Raw genomic sequence first — 22,173 nt, 5'->3', positions numbered from 1 at the left:
GGCTCTGAATCAGGCGGCAGGTTAGATGTACAATTTTGTGATTCTGGGGTGTTCTGCTAATCACCACCACGTGCTGGCCACTCCATCTCAGCCCCTCACAAGCTGCCCACAGCAAATTAGCGTGTGACACACATACGATGGTGATATTGAGTGAAGGGAATAGTTAAATTAGATTCAACTGGCTAGCTATGCTGGGGAAGCGAACCGTGGTCACAGCCGCGTCACACAAACATTGGTTAGCCTATAGGTAAAAATGTACCAAGTGTCCCCTCCTCCACACTCCACAATGCCTCAGTCTAGAAGCCTGGAAAAAGCCTGTAACGATTAAGGGCTTTCGGCGTAGTATAGCACGAATGTGTGCGTTAACGTACATACATAAGTACCACGTACGTACAGTCGCCAAACTTTCCACCTGGGCCACCCAGCCACGAGAGGTGGGGAACGGGTGTTGGCAACAGTGTGTCTGTTTGTTCGTGTGTACATGTTCGACGAAGGTTCGAATCATTAACTCTCTTCGTCCGTAGTGAACCCCAGTCAGAGTCAGAGTTCATCTCAATAAATGGCATGGGTACGGACGATTTTTAACCGAAAAATGTCAATGGAACGGCTTCTCCCATCGGCTCAGCCAGTTGCATGAAACTGGTATCGAAAATAAGGTGGCGCAGACCAATAATCTAAATAAGACTATATTACATATAAGGAGGTACTATATATACTGTATATGTATGGTATAAATATATACCTTTATATATAGTCACATAAGTAATATCACAGACTTATTTGGCCTTAGTCCGTGCAACCTGTGACACGCAATCAATTCCATGCAACCAGTTTGCTTAAAATGACTGGAAACTTTAGCATGGAAGCTTGACATGGTGAATGCCAGAGGTGGTGTCTTCATTTATTCATACCGCCAGTGATAAAATGTGAGATAACTAGTTGTTCGGTGAGATAACCTTTGAGCGTTCTACTAAATATTTACATTCTTAACAATACTAAACATTTTATTTTCCTATGAACATGTTAATGCACTAAATACTTAGAATCGCTCCAAGCCTCTCTCTGTCTGTCTGTAAAAGTGTGCTGTCTGACCACAGTCATGTCTGAAATACTGTCTCTCTCTCTCTCTCTCTCTCTCTCTCCTTATAATAGTACATTCGACAGCATATCGCTTGATACCATTATCAGTACAGGTTGGGGAATGACATTTACATAACATCGCGTCCAGTTACAAGTAAGATTGCACTGTCATTCAGAACATCATAGAATGACACTGACCAAGTAATACCATTAGGATGATGTTCAGACACTGTTAACAGTTGTCATCCTCGTTGGTAGTACTTCAATCCTAAGTGTTTTTATGTGTTCTGTGTGCACCACGAAGAGGTAGGAGGCTAAAATCTGTCACCTCAACAGGCAAAGAGATGCATACTCTTAGTCGAAGAATGCTATTACATCAGCTATCGACCTATACATATGACTATGGTCATTACAAGCACACCTTTGTAGTCCATTCATCTAACGAATGACTGAATTATTGATATAGAAGGAGAGAGATTGTGAGCGGTACCGCTTATGTGTGAAGTCACACATTTCCACGCTCATCGATTAGTGCATTAACATGTCTCACATTACAGCAATGATGAAGACACCACCTCTCCATCACAGAAAATAAAATGTTAAGTCATTGTTAAGAACAAATGCTATTGATGCTGAATTGTTGGGATCTCAAAAGTTGCCTGTGATATTACTTATGTGATTGGTAAATGCAACATAAAGAACATGAAATTATCATTACAGGCTGTAACACTGATTTTATTTTTTTTAATCCCACGAACCTAGGCGTCCAGCGCCCGCCCTGGCCTCATGACTAACTGACTCAATGCAGCCTTAACGAACGAGTTTCAGCCTCCGAGCTCGATCAGTTGCCTTATTTCTCCTACTTAGCTTAAATGGAATATCCGTTCAATGACGGGTAATCCTGTAAAGGATTAATGACCTCACTTATCTAATCATGTCTCAGATCAAGTATATGGTATTTCATATTAGGTGTAATCGTGACCAGCCCAGGACTGGCCAAATGCGAATATAGTCGTATCTATTTTTCTAGCGTAAGGGTCGGTCAGCGCGATTCTGTAGCACCCCAATATTCAGTAGACAATTTTTAGCCATGGGTTGTCATGCAACTGAAAAAGAATATGTTTATAATTATGTAATATATGTAAAGATGCGGTCTTTTAGGTTATTCTCCTTATTGTTTTCCCCAGTATTCGCATTACTCCAGTACTTTCAAGAATTTGAAATATCGGCTAAAATTGTAGACCTAAATATTGGGATGAACTCTGACTGAGGTTCAGTACGGACGAAGAGAGTTGATGACTCGAACTTTCGTCGAGCATGTACACACAAACAAACAGATACACTGTTGCCAGCATCCGTTACCCACCTCTCGCGGCTAAGTGGCCCAGGTGGAAATTTTGGCGACTGTACATACATAAGTACTACGTACGTACATACCCGTAACTCTCACTCAACAAGTTTATTCCACGACAATTTCTACGCCTAGTTTGGTCATCTTTTCATCTTTACTTTTGTACAAGGGGACAACCACAGCTATCTTCCTATATAAGACTACAACTCCACCTATCCTGGCTTTTTTATTTTATTTTTATTTTTTTTAGCTTCTCTAAAAACAATTTGTTGTGCCCTCTCCAGTATATTTTACCATAATGTAGAGTACAGTCAGTGCTGTAGGTAGGAAGTAATTATTTGTCTTTATGCAATTATTTAATAAACACACCCCTTGCTAGGCCTGTACCTTAAACCACCCTGTTCACACATTCTGACATCTCTCTTTCACTTCTGTGGTTTCTGTTTACATTTTTCCACATTCTTCACCCACAACACTCACCAAACAGATTCAGTGACATTTTTTGGCTCATCCACACTGGATAAGCTTCACCCAGACCTAGTTATTAGCTTAGTGGAGCCCCCAAAGGTTATCACTCCCTATTAAGGGGGAGTGGGACCCCTGGTGGTCCCGGCCAAAGCCGTTATTTATGGTCACAGTTTTTAACATATAAACATGACAGTTCCCATATTGGTAGAATTGTTAGATGGTCTAACTAGCCACGTTTTAGGAAGGTTGGAACCCCAAGGCAGCCCTATACTGGGTTGGTTGGCCCCTGGAGCTCCAGGTTCAAGACATTATCCACAACCATAGTTCATGTTTTTTTTTTTTTTTTTAACCTACAGGCATAAAATTTTGTACAATGGTAGACCTTTGGCCAGGTTTTAAGCATGGTGAGAACCCCGAGGGCCACTCCCAAGGGAGAGTCATGTTGTCCACAGCCGTTATGCAGAACTGTAGTTTTTTAACTTTATAATACAAACTTTTGCATTCTAGTACTGTGCAGTACGTGTTTACTCTGGTCACGTTTTAGGAAGGGTGGGACACCCCAAAACCACGCTCCACGAGGGGAAGTAGCCCCCAGGAAGATAACTCCATTGTTTCTTTTGACCAATGAACACGAAGTGTTGACAAGTAGCAGACCTTTACCCAGACCAGGGATTAGCCAAGGTGGGACTCCAGGCGTTCGGCCCTTCCCTTTACATAAAAATTTTTTCCCCATACAGTGTTCTAATGATAGGTGGGGCTATCTAAAATATCCTTTGTCTTTTCTTTACTCATTTTAGTCACATTTACATTTGCATAGGAACCCAGTTACATTCACCCTCTGTTCGATTGCGCGCTTTCAGTCAGTTTGAAACAAGACACAGTGGCTATCGTTCGTTCACCTTAACTTGGCGATGATTTTCGTCCTTTTCAGTTATTTCTCGTAGCTCAGTAGCAAAATAAGACAGTAATACTGCTCTACCTCCTTTTCAAAGCCCTTCTTCGTGACGAGCACTATATCTAGTATTAAGCTTTTGTTATAGCTCAACATTACAAAATACAAGATGATAATCTTTGGTCAAGGTAAATTGGACAAAATACATTCAGACTGCCTATTATGCAGTGTCTCGGAAAGCTGAAAACACATACACACACACACACACACACACACACACGGGTATATATATATATATATATATATATATATATATATATATATATATATATATATATATATATATATATATATATTGTTACATAGCCTATGATTTCATCATCCTTTGTGTAATTTTAACGCACAGTTGCTGCATGTTTGATCACGAGCGTGTTCTGCCTCCCCCCTTCTACCGTTATAGTAGAGTAAGTCGTTCTCTCTGTTATTCAGAGCGGGATTTTCAGCTCTTTGTCCCCATGGCTTCATTTGCGCGTCCTTCTTACAAGTTGTATCAAGCTCTACTGGCCCCTATATAATGAGCTCAGTCTCTGCATCATTGCCACTTAGATCTGCTCCTCATTTTGTTCACATCTCTGTCCTCCCCTGTACAGATATTATTATTGTGAGTGCTCAAGAAATCTCCAAACATCTAGCAGCTGTGTGTAATTTGAGTATAAGTGTTATTGCATTTTTTCTTGTACTGTGTAGCATAAGATTAATTCTTAGGCCTAGTGAGGTCTTTGTGATTAATGTAGAGTTTTATATGTCATTTTTGATAATATTTTGTATCTGTAATAATTTATCTTGCATCAGCTGAGCATTACCCGGTGTATTTTCATTTTATCAGGGCTGACTTAGATAAATTTACTCTTGCTAACTTCGTGTTAATAGAGGCTATTGCAGTTAACCATATATTTAACCTGTTTATTTGCCATTACATTATCCTTATGAGTCCTGAATGTTTTGTTGTTAGTTTGAGCATTAAACTTTAACTTGTAATTTTACCTAACTCTTTGGTTTGAACCTGGAACTTTACGGGACAGTAGTGACTCTTTAGTATTCTCACTTAAAGTGTACGTTATCTTTCTCTGTTCCGTAACATAAATTTGGCGACCTCATATCAGGATATTCAGGATATTATCATAAGGATATTGCTTGATATTTTGTGACTGTTACTTATTAATTATGTCTACTATTACTACACTTGATGAAGCCAAAGATTTTTTGTCAAATGTGCAAACAGTGTGTGATGTAGAAAACAGAACAAAGAATGAACTTAAGCTTGTTGCTCAACAATTGGGAATTGCTGTTCGCTCTCATCATTCTAAAGATCAAATTGTTGACATGATTAATGAAAGCTTGCTTAATGTAACTCCTCCAAATGAGCAAACGCAGATTGAATTAGCTAAGTTACAGCTAGCCCTGCAGGAGGCTAAGGCTAGGGAGGCGGAGGCCCGTTCTAAGGAGGCTGAGGCACAAGTTGAAATTGCTAGGATTCAGGCAGACCATGAGTATCGCATGAAACAAGGTGGAACTGGATCATCTAGCTCTGATGATTTTGATGTGGCTAAAAATGTTAAACTTGTCCCTCCTTTTAATGAATCTGATTTAACAAAGTATTTTCAGTTGTTTGAGAGGGTAGCTACAGGTTTTAATTGGCCCAAACAGAATTGGCCAGTACTCCTTCAAACTGTTCTCACCGGTAAAGCTCAAGTAACTTATGCATCTTTGCCTCAGGATCAATCTGATAATTATGATGTAGTTAAGAGCTTGATTCTTAAGGCCTATGAGCTTGTTCCTGAAGCCTATAGAGTAAAATTTAGGACAACTTACAAGCAAGATAAGCAATCCCATGTTGAGTATGCAAGAATCAAAGAAGATCTGTTAGAGCAGTGGTTAAATTCTAAGAATGTGGATTCTGATTTTGGTAAATTTAAGCAGATGATTTTGCTGGAGGACTTCAAGAGGTGTATTTATAAACATGTAAGCCTATATCTTGATGAGAAAAGAATAGATAATTTGTCTGATGCTGCAGTTTTAGCTGATGAATATGTGCTCACTCACAAGAGATATTCTAAAGAAAAAGGGAAAGCTGAGAGTAAGTACGTTGCCTCTACTCAGAGTACAGGTAACAGGAAAGAGAATAAGGATGATGTTTCTCAGGAAGTAAATACCAGCTTCACCTCTAGATTTCAGAAAAGTAAATGTACTTATTGTAGTAAGCTTGGTCATACTACGGAGAGATGTTTCAGGAGACAGCGTGATGTGAACAAAAAGGAGTCTTTAAATATTCAGTCAATTGGTCTAGTGTCCACTCTTGAGAGTTCCAGAATTCTTTAACTGAGTTAACTGAACCTGCTTTGAGGGGTAACTTAAATTTCATGATGGAGCCTCTTTGAGCAGTAACGTGGGTGACACTCTCAAGAGTTCATGTGCTAATTTCCTGTCTGATGGTTTTGTCAGTCCTCTGGACAGTAATGACAGGAAATCAGTTAAAATATATCGTGATACAGGTGCTTGCCAATCCCTTATGCTGACCAGTGTTCTAGGCTCTAATGTTAATTCCTCTGATGAAACTGTAATCTTACAAGGTGTAGGAAATAATTACTTCTCTGTCATTCTGTGCAGAGTGAATTTAGAGTCTGGTTTTGTTAATGGTTCTGTTATGGTTGGGTTGGTTGAGACACTCCCAATGTCAGGTGTAACTTTCTTACTTGGAAATGATATTGGTGGAAGTCAAGTGTGTCCAGCTCCTCAGTTGTCTAGTGAGCCAGTGGCTGCGTCCCAGGATTGTGATGTCCCTGATGTGTTCCCTGCATGTGCTGTCACTAGGGCTAAGTCTAAAGTTACTGGTGATTTAGAGGATAATGATGATGATGATGTTATCCTAGCTGACACTTTTCTTGCTAATTTGGACCACTCACCAGATGAGGCAGTACCCCGTAGTGTTGATAATTTGTCTCGTCAAGAGTTGGTTGAGTTGCAGGTTGCTGACCCTGAGTTGAAAGGTCTGGCTAACTCTGCTTACAGTGAAGAAGAGTCAGCCGATGCTTCTACTTGTTATTATGTAAAGTCAGGAGTACTTATGAGGAAGTGGAGACCCTCAGCATCAGCCGACTGTGAATGGGAGGTTGTACATCAAGTTGTTATCCCTCGTGTTTGTAGGCAGGATATCATTAGAGTGGCTCATGATTCCAGTTTGGCAGGACACCTTGGAGTAAGGAAGACTGTGGCACGCATTTTGAAACACTTCTACTGGCCAGGTATCTTCAGGGATGTTTCCTGGTATTGTAAGTCTTGTCACACCTGTCAAGTTGTGGGGAAGTGTAATCAGACCGAAAAGGTTGCACCTCTAGTTCCCATTCCTCCTTTTGAGGCGCCTTTCACCCGTGTGTTGGTGGATATTGTGGGCCCTCTTCCTAAGACTTCTTCAGGATTTTCTTATGTGTTGACCATGATTGATATGGCTACTCGTTATCCTGAAGCCATTCCACTTATAAACATCTCAGCAAAGAACGTGGTTAAGGAAATGCTAGGGTTCTTCACAAAGTTTGGTCTGCCCAAGGAGGTACAGTCAGACCGGGGAAGTAATTTCATGTCAAATGTTTTCAAGCAGTCTCTGAAAGAGTTGGGCATCACCCAGATCACGTCTTCAGCTTACCATCCCCAGACCCAAGGAGCGTTGGAGAGATATCATCAAACACTCAAATCGATGCTCAAGAAATACTGTTTGGAACATCAGAAAGACTGGGATAAAGGTCTTCCATTTGTTGTATTTGCCGCAAAAGAATCTCCAAATGAATCACTGGGCTTCTCACCTTTTGAACTACTGTTTGGCCATGAAGTAAGAGGTCCCCTTAAGCTACTCAAGGAATGCTGGCTGTCGGAGGAAGATGACGTCAACCTGCTGGAGTATGTGATGAAGTTCAAAGAACGGCTGTCCACTGCTTTACAGCTGGCGAGAGAGAATTTAGGAGCTGCTCAGGAGAAGATGAAGACTTGGTATGATAAGAAGTCCAGGTTACGCCACTTTCAGCCAGGAGATCAGGTTTTGATTCTGCTACCAGTTCATGGGCAACCTCTTCAAGCCAAGTTTAGTGGCCCTTATTTCGTGGAGAAGAAACTCAGTGATGTCAAATATGTCATCGCCACACCAGATCGTAGAAAGAACAAGCAGCTATGTCACATCAACATGCTAAAGTTATATCACAGGCGGGACGAAAATAATCCAGTCTGCACTGTAGCTGTTCCACCCGAGTCTACAAGTGAAGTTCTCCTATGCAGCATGAGCCTGAGTGATAGTTTGGGGAAGAATCCTGATATCATGAATGATCTCCAGACTAAGCTTTCTCATCTACCTCCCAAGGAAAGGCAGGAGTTTTCGGCATTACTGCAGGAGTACCCACAAGTGTTCCGTGCCACTCCAGGAAGAACCACTGTGTTGATGCATGATGTCGATGTTGGAGACGCAAAGCCAATTAAATTGCCTCCTTACCGTGTGAACCCAGTGAAAGTTCCTCTCATCCAGAAGGAGCTTGGCTACCTGTTGGACCACAAGATGATTGAGCCCTGTCAGAGCGAGTGGAGTTCTCCTGTCACTCTAGTCCCTAAGCCAGGTGGGTCACAGAGGCTTTGCATCGACTACAGACGTGTTAATCAGATAACTAAAACAGATACTTACCCTCTCCCTCGTGTGGAAGATTGCATAGACAAGATCGGAAAGGCTAGGTACATAAGTAGGTTTGATTTGTTAAAGGGATACTGGCAAGTACCTATGACTGAATGTGCTAGGGAGATCTCATGTTTTGTAACTCTAGGAAAGACTTTTGCATGTTCTGTAATGCCATATACAGATTGTTTTAGAGTAATAAGAAATTTCCTTTGTAAATTTCTTTTTTCTTTGTGGGGAGGTGTTACATAGCCTATGATTTCATCATCCTTTGTGTAATTTTAACGCACAGTTGCTGCATGTTTGATCACGAGCGTGTTCCGCCTCAGTCCCCCCCTTCTACCGTTATAGTAGAGTAAGTCGTTCTCTCTGTTATTCAGAGCGGGATTTTCAGCTCTTTGTCCCCATGGCTTCATTTGCGCGTCCTTCTTACAAGTTGTATCAAGCTCTACTGGCCCCGATATAATGAGCTCAATCTCTGCATCATTGCCACTTAGATCTGCTCCTCATTTTGTTCACATCTCTGTCCTCCCCTGTACAGATATTATTATTGTGAGTGCTCAAGAAATCTCCAAACATCTAGCAGCTGTGTGTAATTTGAGTATAAGTGTTATTGCATTTTTTCTTGTACTGTGTAGCATAAGGTTAATTCTTAGGCCTAGTGAGGTCTTTGTGATTAATGTAGAGTTTTATATCAGTCATTTTTGATAATATTTTGTATCTGTAATAATTTATCTTGCATTAGCTGAGCATTACCCGGTGTATTTTCATTTTATCAGGGCTGACTTAGATAAATTTACTCTTGCTAACTTCGTGTTAATAGAGGCTATTGCAGTTAACCATATATTTAACCTGTTTATTTGCCATTACATTATCCTTATGAGTCCTGAATGTTTTGTTGTTAGTTTGAGCATTAAACTTAACTTGTAATTTTACCTAACTCTTTTGTTTTGAACCTGGAACTTTACGGGACAGTAGTGACTCTTAGTATTCTCACTTAAAGTGTACGTTATCTTTCTCTGTTCCGTAACAATATATATATATATATATATATATATATATATATATATATATATATATATATATATATATATATATATATATATATATATATATATACAGTATGTATGTAAGAGGAGCGCAGGAGCCCGGGGTTAGGCAAGTTGGTCCTGAAATTTAAGATGAGTGACCAACCTCACTCATCCCTGTGTGAAATTACGTGAGCAATAAACCCCAACCATTCCTTGGATATAAACTTTCACCGGCACAATCTGACTGGAGCGCTGTAATTACCCACTAAACCACCAGATGCCAAAATTTGGTTATATGGTTACTACGCTGGGTGGCAACCATATAACTAAATTTTGGCGCCTGGTGGTTTCGTGGGTAATTACGGCGCTCCAATCGGACTGAGCCGGTGAAAGCTTATACCAAGGGGTGGTTGGGGTTTATTGCTCACGTAATGCCACTCAAGAGTGTGTGACGCTGGTCACTCATCTTAAATGTCACGACCAACTTGCCTAGCCGCGGGCTCCTATGCTCCTCACGAGGCTATGTAGGATTGGATGATATATATACGCGAACAACTCTGAAAATAGAAAGTTATTCTGGAAAGAGGTACGGAAATGTAGAAGTGAAAGCGGTAAGAAAGGGGATGGTGTGAAGGATGCAGGTGGTAGATTATTAACCCATGGAGATGAAGTAAGGACCAGATGGAAAGAATATTTTGAAAGCCTGATGAATGGGGATAGAGAGAGCAGAGCAGCTGTAAACATGATTGGTTTTGGGGGTGTGCAGAGAAGGAATGCACTGCCAGTAGACGTGACACTCGCACAGGTGAAGAGTGCTGTGAAGCGGATGAAAAATGGGAGAGCAGCTGGGGTTGATGAGGTGTATGCAGAGATGCTTAAAGGTAGTGGAGAGAATGGAATGAAGTGCTTGTTGGAGATATGTAAGAAGGCATGGATGAGTGAAACTGTGCCTGCAGAGTGGAAAAAGGCTGTGATTGTACCCCTGTACAAAAATAAAGGTGAACGAAGTGAGTGCAAGAATTATCATGGCATAAGCTTCCTGAGTGTGGTAGGGAAGGTATATGGAAGAATTATTATAGAGAAAGTAAGAGAGATATCAGAAGTCCTAGTGAGTGATGAACAGGGTGGCTTTAGGAGTGGCAGAGGATGTATGGACCAAATATTTGCAGTGAGACAGATAGTGAAGAAGGCTTGTGAGAAGGACCATAAGGTGTTTATGGCATTCATAGATCTGGAAAAAGCATATGACAAAGTGGACAGAGAAGGATTGTGGAAAGTTTTGCGCATGTACGGTGTAGAGGGTAAGCTGTTAGGTGCCGTCAAGAGTTTTTATGATGGTCGTGAAGCATGTGTAAGGGTTAATGGGCATCTAAGTGAATGGTTCACAGTCAGTGTGGACGTGCGACAATGTTGTGTGATGTCCCCATGGTTGTTCAATGTATATATGGATGGGGTGATGAGAGAAGTGAAAACACGAGTAATGAAGAGAGGGGTGGCATTGGTAATGAATGGTGATGGATGGAATATCTCAAATTTGTTGTATGCTGATGATGCAGTACTGCTTGCAAGTACCGGACAAGAACTTGGTAGGCAAGTGCAGAGTTTAGCTGATGCCTGTAAGCGTCGTTCCTTGAGAGTAAATGTAGAAAAGAGTAAAGTGATGGTTATTGAGAGAGAAGGTGACTCCCAGTGCAATGTAACAGTGAATGGAGAGAGACTGGAATTGGTGAGAGAGGTCAAATACCTGGGTACAGTGATAGAAAAGAGAGGAAAATGTGCAAAAGAAGTTGAAATCAGTGACACAAGGAAGAAAAGTAGCTGGTGCAATGAAGGCCTTGATAAGAAACAGAGGCTTGAGTGTTGCAGCAGCACGAGGCTTACATCAGGGAGTGTTAGTGCCAACTTTAACATATGGATGTGAGACTATGGTGTGGCATGAAAATGAATATTCAAGAGTAAGAGCAGTGAAGATGGGACTGCTGAGGAATGTATGTGGAGTACAGAGGGTGGATAGGATACGAAATAATGTGATTCGTGAAAGATGCGGAGTGAGGAAGTCGGGGGACACCAGAATTGAAGACAGTGTACTGAGATGGTATGGTCATGTGGAGAGAATGGATAACAATAGAGTGGTGAAGAAGGTATATCTGAGCGAATTCGAAGGAGGGAGGAGGCAAGGTAGGCCAAGGAGAAGGTGAAGAGATATGGTGGATGAATGTGTGAGGAAGAGAGGTTTGGAAGTCGGTGAGGCTAGGGACCTGACAGGAGATCGAGCTGGCTGGATGAATTTTGTGAGGAGATGTGCATAATCAGGGATTTTTGGCACCCCGTTTTAACGTGGTAGTGTCTGGATTGACTCTGTCGGATACGATATGTGAAGCTACAGAACGTGGTGAATGTTTTTGGCGTATCCGATAGAGCCAGGATTCCGGGGGCTTCAATTATGAGTGAATGGAAGCGTGGCCCATTGGATTGGACAATTTTGGGCTGTCTAGACATTGGTACTCCTCATCCTGCCCTTGGGTGGGAAAGGAGGTCCGGATGATGATGATATATATATATATATATATATATATATATATATATATATATATATATATATATATATATATATATATATATATATCTTGGTACTCCTCACCCTGCCCTTGGGTGGGAAAGGAGGTCCGGATGATGATGATGATATATATATATATATATATATATATAATGAATGAGTTAATGGTGTAGGATTCCTAATTAACAGAAATCATACAGAGAACAATGTTAAATTCAGCAGTGTATCTGGCAGAGCAGCATGGATTGTAATTAGACTATGCAAAAAATGCACTCTGAAAGTAATACCAGTATGTGCACCGACTTCTCTAAGCTCATGTGAAGAAATAGAAACATTTTATGACGACATGTAGGTTACTGAAAAGGAAAATACCACATATACTATACTCATGGGAGACTTCAATGCAAAAGTTGGCAAATAGAAAAATATGAGTCATGAAAGGGAAAATCTGGAGTGGGAGAAAGGAATGAAAGGGGAGAAATGGTGGTAAATTTTGCTGAAATATATAACACGAGAATAATGAGCATATTCTTTTACAAAAGAACAGGGAAAAAATGGAACTGGAGAAGACCAAATGGCGAAACAAAGAATGAAATTGAATTCATAATAGGAAATAGGAATAACACGATCATAAATGTTATGGTTATCAACAAAGAAGATACAGGAAGTGACCACAGAATGGTGGGTTGCACAGCCAAATTCAGTTTCACAAGTGAAAAAAAGATTATTGATAATAGAAAGATATGCCCGATAAAAGCAAGCGAAAACAAAGCAGCTTTTCATTTAGAAATAATGGACAGATTTCAAGCTCTAAGTAACGTCGAGTGTGATACTGATGAGTTAAATGACAGAGTAACAAAAGTGCTAAGAAAATCAGCGGAGGTAGTAGGGAAAGCTAATACAACCAACACAACAAGTATTCTGAAAAGACATTTGATCTCATGAAATGAAGAAAGGGAATGGAAGTAAAAACAAAAAAATAATGAAGTAGAACGAGGGCAGTTAATTAAGCTTATAAACAAAAAACAGAGAGAAGGAAAAAAAAAACATGGACCAGAACAAAGAAACCATAAAAAATGGAAAAATTCTGAAACAGGTCCGAAGTGAAATGGCACTAGGAAAGCAACAAATAATAACAATGAAAGACAAAACCCATGAGGTCAGTAAAGGCAGAGATTAGATAGTGAAGAGAGCTGAAGAATTTTACAAAGAACTGGATGTATCAAAGTCAATAGTACTATTGGCTAACTTTTCATTTGACGCAAGTGAAATACCGGAGGTAACGCCAGACTAGGCAAATATTTCTCTCAACAATATGAAACAAGGGAAAGCCCCAGGAAAACATGGAATAGTAGCAGATTTACTGTTGGATGCGGGAGTAGAAGTACAAAATAGGCTTGCCCACTTATTTATTCCGAGTATAAAATAGAAGAAAATTCCTAAAACATGGTGTAATGCAAAAGCTAAAAAAAAAGAAAAAAAAAAAAAGGCTTCTCAAAAGATGTTATAGTCTATCTTATTGACCTGTGCAGCTGAGATGTATGGTACAAGTAGGGTGTGTTTGATTCTCGGCTGCTGATTGGCCGCAGATGATGTCATTGAAGTAAATGCAGTCATGTATTGTCGTGCAACATGCGGACGTACGTGTACACCGTGAATGGATGCATTGCAACATGCGGACGTAGGTGTACACAGTGGATGGATAATTTACTTCAAACCTCACTCATCGTTTTATAAAACTTTATAATCAACTTTAATTTACTTTGATAACTAAACTTTTAAAGCTAATTTTCACCTCTTTAGCTTCTGAAATTATTCTATATTTAAACTGGGTGCTTATAATGCAGGCAATTACAAAATTAAATATATATTTGATAAAATAAGACGAGCTGTAGTTTTACATCATCGGCGGCCAATCAGCAGCCGAGATTCAAACACACCCTACTCGCCCCATACATCTCAGCTAGACTGGTTAGTCAAACAAGGTATAGTAACTATCGACCCATTATCTTATTTTCAGTTATTTACAGGCTCTTTTCTAAAGTCCTTACGAAACGAGTAACAACTAACTTGGAAGAAAATCAACCTCGTGAACAGGCAGGATTTCAAAGCGGTTATTCGAATACTGATCATCTACATACAATGAATCAACAAATTGAGAAAACTGCAGAATATAATGAACCATTATGCTTAGGTTTTGTTGATTACGAAAAGGCTTTTGACTCAGTGGAGTGCACAGCACTTATGAATTCACTGCGAGAACAAGGAGCATATGAGAACACTGTAAAACTGCTCGAAAACATATATCAAGAAGGAACTGGTACAGGTGAATTACAAAAAGACTTTGATCAAATTAAGATCGAGAAGAGCGTGCGTCAGGGAGATACAATTTCATCAAAATTATTTACAGCATGCCTAGAAAGTTTCCAGAAAGTTAGCCTGTGAAAACAAAAGGACTAAACATAGATGAAGAAAATCTAAACCATTTAAGATTTGCAGATGACATTGTCTTAATCTCAGAAACAGAGGAGACATTCCAAAAAATATTAAATGACCTGAACAGAGACAGTCTCAAAGTACGGCTAAAGATGAACCGGAGTAAAACCAATGGAATGTTTAATCCAAATACACCAAAGAGCGTCATCCGAATAAGCGAAGAAATACTTGAAGAAGTCGAGGAGTACAATTACTTGGGGCAAATACCAAAATTAACGAAAGACCATGATAGTGAAGTAAAAGGACTTATAACATTTGCATGGAAAGCTTTCGGTAAACATAGATATATCATGACAAGTACATAGCCATTATAAATGAAACGAGAAGAATATAACGAATGTATAATTTCATCTATGACGTACGGTTGTGAGACCTGGAAATGGACCAAATCGTTGGAAAATCAACTAATCCGTACTCAAAGGGCAATAGAAAGGTTAGTGTTGGGAATATCTATATGAGAGAATACCAACTTGGGTGAGAGAGCAGACTAAAGTCAAAGACATTATAAAAGTTATAAAAGAACAGAAATGGAGGTGTGTAGGTCACGTAACAAGAATAAGGGATAAACAAGGGAGCAAGAGGTTGACTGACTGGACCCCAGGGGATAGTAAGCGTAGAAGAAAAGGGCCAGACAGAAGGTGGAGAGATGAGAAAAAGAATTTGAAGAGAAAACACGGCAGAGATTGGCTCAGTCAAGGAATTCGTGGAAAAGGTTGGAGGAGGCCTTTGTTTAGCAGTGGACTTTTTTTTTTATAAGTAACAGAACGGAGGAAGGAAAAACAAATGAGTAAAAAAAAAATGCAATCCATACACCAGATTACTGGCGTCCTCCATTCATAAAATATCTGTAACAGTTAGACTTGAACAGCTGTGGGTTGAAATTTGGAGGGAAACAACTCTGAGGAAGCGAATTCCAGAGAGATGCAGTTCGGGAAATGAAAGAATTATGATAGGCAGAAGTTCTGCAATATGGCTGAATGACATTCCAGTCATGAGCGCTACCAGATGCCCGTGTAGCACGAGGGAAGGCATGGAGAGGTGGCACCATGGACGCAACTTCGTCTGAGTATTTGCCAAAAAATATCTGTAAATAATGCAAGGGAGGCAGCATTCCTTCTTACTTGTAGGGGAGGTAGTTTATATGTAATGACAGGGTTGTTAATGATTCTAACAGCTTTGTTCTGAATTTTGTCTAGTTGTCTTAATGCAACCTCTCCACAACCATTCCACAAGGGTGAGCAATATTCAAGCTGAGAGCGCACATGACTCTTATAAATTATAGCTAACTGCTCATCAGCGAAGAAGTTACGGACTCTGTACAATAATCCAAGTTTCTTTGAGGCGGTTTTAGCAAGTGATCTGACATGAGAGGTCCAGCTGAGGGCACTGTTAAGTGAGATGCCAAGACTTTCAATACTTTTGGAGATGGGAATATTAGTAGCACTGAAGGTAATATACGAATCTGGCAATATCTGTCTGTTAGTAAACTGTATATATTTAGTTTTACTAGCATTAAAAGAGACAAGGCTGTTTTGTCCCCATTCACTGATCGTAGATAGATCTTGATTTATGGAGATGGCTGTACTGAGTTGAGAGGTAGAGATATTAGACTTTGTAAATGGGTGTCTGAGTGTGAATGAACTAGGTAGTGTTGAGTCATCTGCATATGAGTGAATGGGATTGTGGGTGACAGATAATAGATCATTAATATGAACCAGAAATAGGGTTGGCATCAGAACTGATCCTTGCGGCACGCCGACGTTAATTGAGTGGAAATTGGAATATACATCATCTACTTTTACTCTTATTTTCCTGTCACTAAGATATGAAGAAATCAAAGGAACAAAAGACGTTAGTCCATAGCAAGGGAGTTTGGACAACAGGGAATGGTGCCATACTCTGTCGAAAGCTTTAGAGATATCAAGAGCTACTGCATGAGTTTCTCCAAAAAGATCAATTGATTGATGGATGGTATGAGTTAGGAGATTGAGTATGTCAATGATGGATCTTTCGTGGCGAAAACCATATTGTCTATCACTAAATAAGTTGTTGGATTCAAGATGTTTAACAATGAGCTTATTAATTAAAGTTTCAAATACCTTACCAAGAGAAGATGTGACAGCTATGGGTCTGTAATCGGAGGGGTCAGACGAACTTCCTTTCTTCGGAACTGGGTGGATATTGGCTTCTTTCCATGAATTTGGGAATAAAGAAGTACGTATGCATAGTCTGAATAATTTAGCTAGGACAGAGGCAAGTTCAGGGGAACACTTTTTCAAAACAATTGGCGGAATTCCATCTGGGCCTGGAGCTTTGTTGGTAGGTAAACTGTCTAGGATGGATTTTACGTATCTTGTCTCTATTTTAAGTGGGCCAATTTCGGGAGAATCAAGTTCCAGTACTGGGACATTCTGGCTGGTATCGTCTATGGTATAGTTTCTGGCAAAGGTACTGGCAAAGATATCTGCTTTCCCTCGTGGGTCATATGCAGTGGCTGATGATGATGATGATGATGATGATAATGATATATATATATATATATATAACTATCTATCTATCTATCTATCTATATATATATACAATAGATAGACAGATAGATCGATTGATGTGGATATAGAGAGATAGATACAGATCGATATAGATAAGGTATAGATAGACAGACTGACAGATAGATAGATATATAGATAGATAAAGTGAAAGCACTTGTTAGGCCCTCAAAGTTATCACAACGTTGCTATATCCAAGACGACATGGATTGTTGGATCAAATGTGGACAAATATGGCATTATCTGTCACTGTGTGAGCATATCTGCTTTAGCACTAGGCACATGACTGAGCAGTAGCTCACTATGCACCCACAAGCCAACGATGCTACTTTACTGCTACACATCACCACAGCGTGGCCTTGACAAAGCTGCTACAGCCAGAGGAGTGCGGCGTGCAGCTTAAGCCTGATGCGAGTTGTAGCCAGAACTGCAGCTTGTCCCTCCACCACAACTCCTCCGGACACCGAAAGAGAGGCACAAATGCCCTTCAACCAGGAGCAGATGATCAAGATTATACGAAGTGTTGAGCTAGGAAAAGGAAGTACGACTTTGCCAAGGACTTCAGCGTGAATGAATTCATCTTCAGAATGAACTACAAAGGCGTGGGGGGGGGGGGAATCCTATCTACGGTTAAGGGCCTCGACGATGGACTGGAAAGTAAGGATGTCTGGCGCGGCCATGATGATTGGTACCTGACATTCTGCATCATACGCAGGGAGAATGAATAAGTACTCATCGCCTCTATGTATAACCGACAGATGCTGAAAGCATTCCATGCAGCTGGGGTAAATTTGTAAGTCAACAATAGCCGGAATTTAAGGCATTCTGATACTGGATTAATTCTTTGGTAAAGTGAGGATAATGGATGAGAAAGGCAGCACTGATGAAACAGTAGCAACTGAGTTCTGTTGGATTTTTAAAAGCAGGTATCGCAGAGGAGGGTACCTTGGCAACCAGATTAACAACCTGGCTTAGACAGTACAGTTTTGGAAGGCCGTGCCATGTTCCAACATCGTCTCCAAACAACATCAGGCATATGGATGAAAGGCCAACCAGACACGCATCTCTTTAATGTTTGCCCTCAACCATTCAAGGGTCACCACTACTAATCATCCTCGTTGCTTCAACAACCTGTGTCACACAAAGAAATCAAGAACTTATTGGTAATACAGTAAATATAGATGGATGACATGAAGTGTCCGTCTTGACTGTTTGACAGTCACTTTGTGGCGGAGGTCTACAGGAAGCATAAAGAGTCGGAAATTTCTTTCAAGATCCTTCTTTTAACCAACAATATACACAGGCACTGACTTTCCTGGTGGGTAGTTGCATCCACGTCATGATTTATCCCTCTAGGACAACCTCCCTAATTCAGCCAAATGACGCGAAGATTGTTGTAGCTTAACAATCCAACGAATGCTGCACAGCCATCTTCGTACTCAAACCGACTCTTCTCAAGTACTTACAGAAATCTCAGGCAGAGATGATTTACATAACTAATACACAGGTGAGTCTGACCCAGTGCCTATTGATTCTAGCACTGGTGGAAATTATGAATGACTGGATATTGAAACTAAACTGGAAAAAATGGCGAGTGAGCTACAAGTGACATTAGTGCAAATTCGACTGGTGTCACCTATTTCTGAAAAAAAAAAAAAGCAGGCATTAGTTCCACGCCTCTGATTGACTGACACTGGTTCAGTGTCCAGATGTAGTGACAGAAGGCAGCCTCAGCTGCAAGGAGGCTAACATGTGGGAAGTCAGTGACTATAAAGATCTTGGAGGTCATTGATGATGTGGGGGCTGAGCTCGAGACTCAGGAGGCTGCGATGGAAAGATTTGAAGCCCAACACTGCCTTGAACAGGCCCAACCACCAGTCCCAAGATAAAATTAAATCGAAGCACAACGTTTGTACAGTATGAATGCTTTGAACACAATCCTGTCTGCCACCGACACTCTTAAAGAACAAGCTATGTTTCATGAAATACCATTAGAGAAGGAGGTTGAGTTCTTGCGAATACTGACAAATATGTGCGATATTATAAAGAGTCACACATACAGAAAGTGAACAGGTCAACACAACCTCTAATCACTCGCTACTTTATCCGACTTAACTAGTCACCTCTACAGGGAAATCAGGTGCAGACTATGGATGTTGGTAATGATGATGATGATGAAGAGTCAGCTGTCAACAGCTGACTTAGAGGGATTCCATTTGGAGGCAGAGCAACAACAGCAACACAAGAGGGAGCAGGAGCGGCAAGGCAACCGTACCAAGGAGTATTAACTGCCTCTGCCAGCCTTGAATCTGCCCACACAGCAAGCCAGTCTACCTCCCTGCTTCAGGTCAAGTTTTATTACCGTGTGTTTATCATTGTTTATCATTGTTTGGTTCATAAATTTTAAGACAAGTTTGAGGGAGTTAGGGTAGACTTGAGAGGTCATTATGGTGACTCTGGGGAAAGTGTCGATCTTAACCTGTTTTTCCCTTAGGCGCTGTATACCCTATACCACGAATCTCCATTGCGTCGTTTTAAGTGTCGACCAATTGGCCGACATATGAGCGAGTTGACTGAACAGCATCACAGCATTCATCTCTTGTCACTGTTAAGCACTGACTGGAGAGATGATAATTGTAAGCCTACGATAATTTCAAGCCACGTTAAGTGAAAAAGTATAGTACTGGTAACTGATCTGTGTCTAAGCTACAGTCAGTTGTACTGAATGACATCCACACTCATTAAAAATACTTGCTTTACAACCTTCATCTTTACATTCTGAAACAGTGGAGAAGACGTTTGAAAATATTCTCAAACAACTACTCACAGTTGTACATAGCTAGTAATCTTATCAATACGACATGAAGAAAGAGCATTATGCAGCATATTATGTAATCATTTCATTCAGAAACATTCGCCTAAGGAAAACAAAGTGTTCAGTGTGAAACCCTTGATCACCTGTGTAAAGATAATGTTTTTGATCGAGTGTAAAACGTGCTTGGTGAGGATTTTAGTGGGATAAGGTGCTCCAACATGATGGGACCCGCAAGGATCGCATTAGTGGCACGTGATGCCACTCAGGGACGAGTGACGCTTATTACCCTTGCGTTAAGTATCAGAAGTAGGTAGTCTAGTCCCGGGTCCCTACGGTCTTAATGGGACAGAAAAAGGTTGGATAGTGGATGGATGGATATTTTTTGTTATCCCTTTACATACTTTTATTATTACACAAGTGTACAGTCACAGCCTTCCATTCCAGTGTGTTCTCACCACTACATTTTAACATTTGTGTCCTGTGGTTGCAGGATACAATCAGTGGTGGAACACGACCTGTACAGCAACTGGCTTGGTGAGGAGCTAACCAACATGACAGCCTGCCTGCGTGCACCAACCTCCATTACTGTCAATGAACCATACAACATGAAGGGACTCTGGGTAAGACTGAGTGTGACTGGGTAAGAATGAGTAAGACTGGGTAATATTCTGGGTACGACTGGTTAAGACTCTGGGTTAGATGGAAAGACTGGGTAAGAAACAGGGTAAGACCGGGTAAGACTGCGTAAGACTCTGGGTGAGAGAGAGTAAGGCAACAGTGTAATACTCGGTGAGACAGCAGAGTAAGACTGGGTAAGACAGGGTAAGACTAGGTGAGATGAAAGAGTAAGACTGGGTAAGAATAGGTAAGACTCTGGATAAGATAGGTTAAGACTGGGTAGGACAACAGGATCAGGGTGGATAAGACAAGAGGGTAAAACTGGGCGAGACTTTGGATGACAGGGTAGGGCTGAGTAGGACAACAGGGTAAGACAGAGTGAGACTGAGTAAGACTTTGGATAGGAAAGGGTGAGACTGGTAAGACCCTGGATAAGACAGGGTGAGACTGGGTCAGACTCTGGGTAAGGCAGGGTGAGGATGGGTAAGACTCTGGAAAGACAGGGTGATGCTGGGTATGACTCTGGGTAAAGCAACTGACAGCTTCCTTTATCTCTGGGTTAAGAACCGGAGGGGTGGCTGGTTGGGTTCTTAGACTGACTTTGTTTTACCTCATTTTCTTGTTCACTCAGGAATACGGCTGGGGACCTGCATGTAAATTCGATAGTTGAGATTCGAATTCTGGGAATTATGACTTGCAAGAAAATAACTGCCTGCCTTACTGAACTTTGTGGAGTCGATAGACTTTAATCCTAAGCCTGCCTTCTTCTTTGGAGAGGGATGAGCTCCATAATATCGTTCGGTGGTAGCAAAGGCAAGGGAAGTTAGTTATGTTTGTTCCGTTGAGTCAAATCGTCTCCAGGTACAAAGAATTGGGGCAATGTCTTCAGTCAAGGTCAGTTTCCTTTCTCGAGTTAAAAAAAAAAAAAAAAAAAATGACTAGCATGAGGAGGGCAGTTTCTCCAATCATTGCTAATTTTCATTCGTGAGCCAAGTAAAATCGTCTGGTGGTAGGAATTAAAAAAGGGAAATTCTCATTACGCAAGATTAGCTGTTTCATGGTTCATATTTTCTGTCTCGAGAGAAATATATCTGTCCGATTGTTGCTAGTGGGGGGGGGGGGGACTCGCCAGGCAAGTTTAGTGATTTTCTGGTTAATAGTTTTTTTGTGCTTAGTTGAAGGAAATCGTCCGTTGGTGGGGCAGGACTATCTAGGTCCTGCCAGGCTGGCACTAATTGCGAAGAATGTTGGACAAAACCTTCAGGACCCCAACAGCTGGATCCTTTAGTCTCGTCCTGTTCAAAATGAACGTTGAGAGAACACACCAGCCAGAATCTCTAATCGCAGAAGGCACTTTGGGTTGGGACTGGAATGTTCTAAGGCGCTCGGAGGACGATCAGCTGCTTGTTAAAAGAATTAGACCAACTGGATACTGGCATTGTTGCATCATCTGAGGTTAGGCGGTCCAACCATGGCCAGATCAGTAGCAAGGGTTACACATTCTACTGGTCTGGCTGCGACAGTGCTGTCCGTCTTTGTGGTGTTCCTGTAGATATTTTTTTCATTGCCTCTTCTGGCCACAGGAGTACTATAGCTGATGAGAGTATAATG

At 40.9% G+C, this 22,173-nt stretch overlaps 1 protein-coding gene across 1 annotated transcript in view; it reads left to right on the top strand.

Annotated features, from left to right (window-relative positions):
• The window catches only part of LOC145395265 (glutamate receptor ionotropic, kainate 3-like), a 110,426-nt gene extending 89,194 nt beyond the window's left edge, over positions 1-21,232 (top strand). The window contains exons 7-8 of the mRNA XM_080268946.1: positions 20,435-20,564; positions 21,194-21,232. Of these exons, the coding sequence (XP_080125072.1) occupies positions 20,435-20,564; positions 21,194-21,232 (169 nt within the window). The remainder of the gene's footprint in view (positions 1-20,434; positions 20,565-21,193) is intronic.
• The last annotated feature ends 941 nt before the right edge of the window (positions 21,233-22,173 follow it).

Source organism: Coenobita brevimanus, chromosome 30, assembly GCF_032717465.1.
Source record: "Coenobita brevimanus isolate Jiangsu-jjx chromosome 30, ASM3271746v2, whole genome shotgun sequence".
Classification (NCBI taxonomy): Eukaryota; Metazoa; Arthropoda; class Malacostraca; order Decapoda; family Coenobitidae; genus Coenobita; species Coenobita brevimanus.
This window is presented reverse-complemented; position numbering and strand designations above follow the sequence as displayed.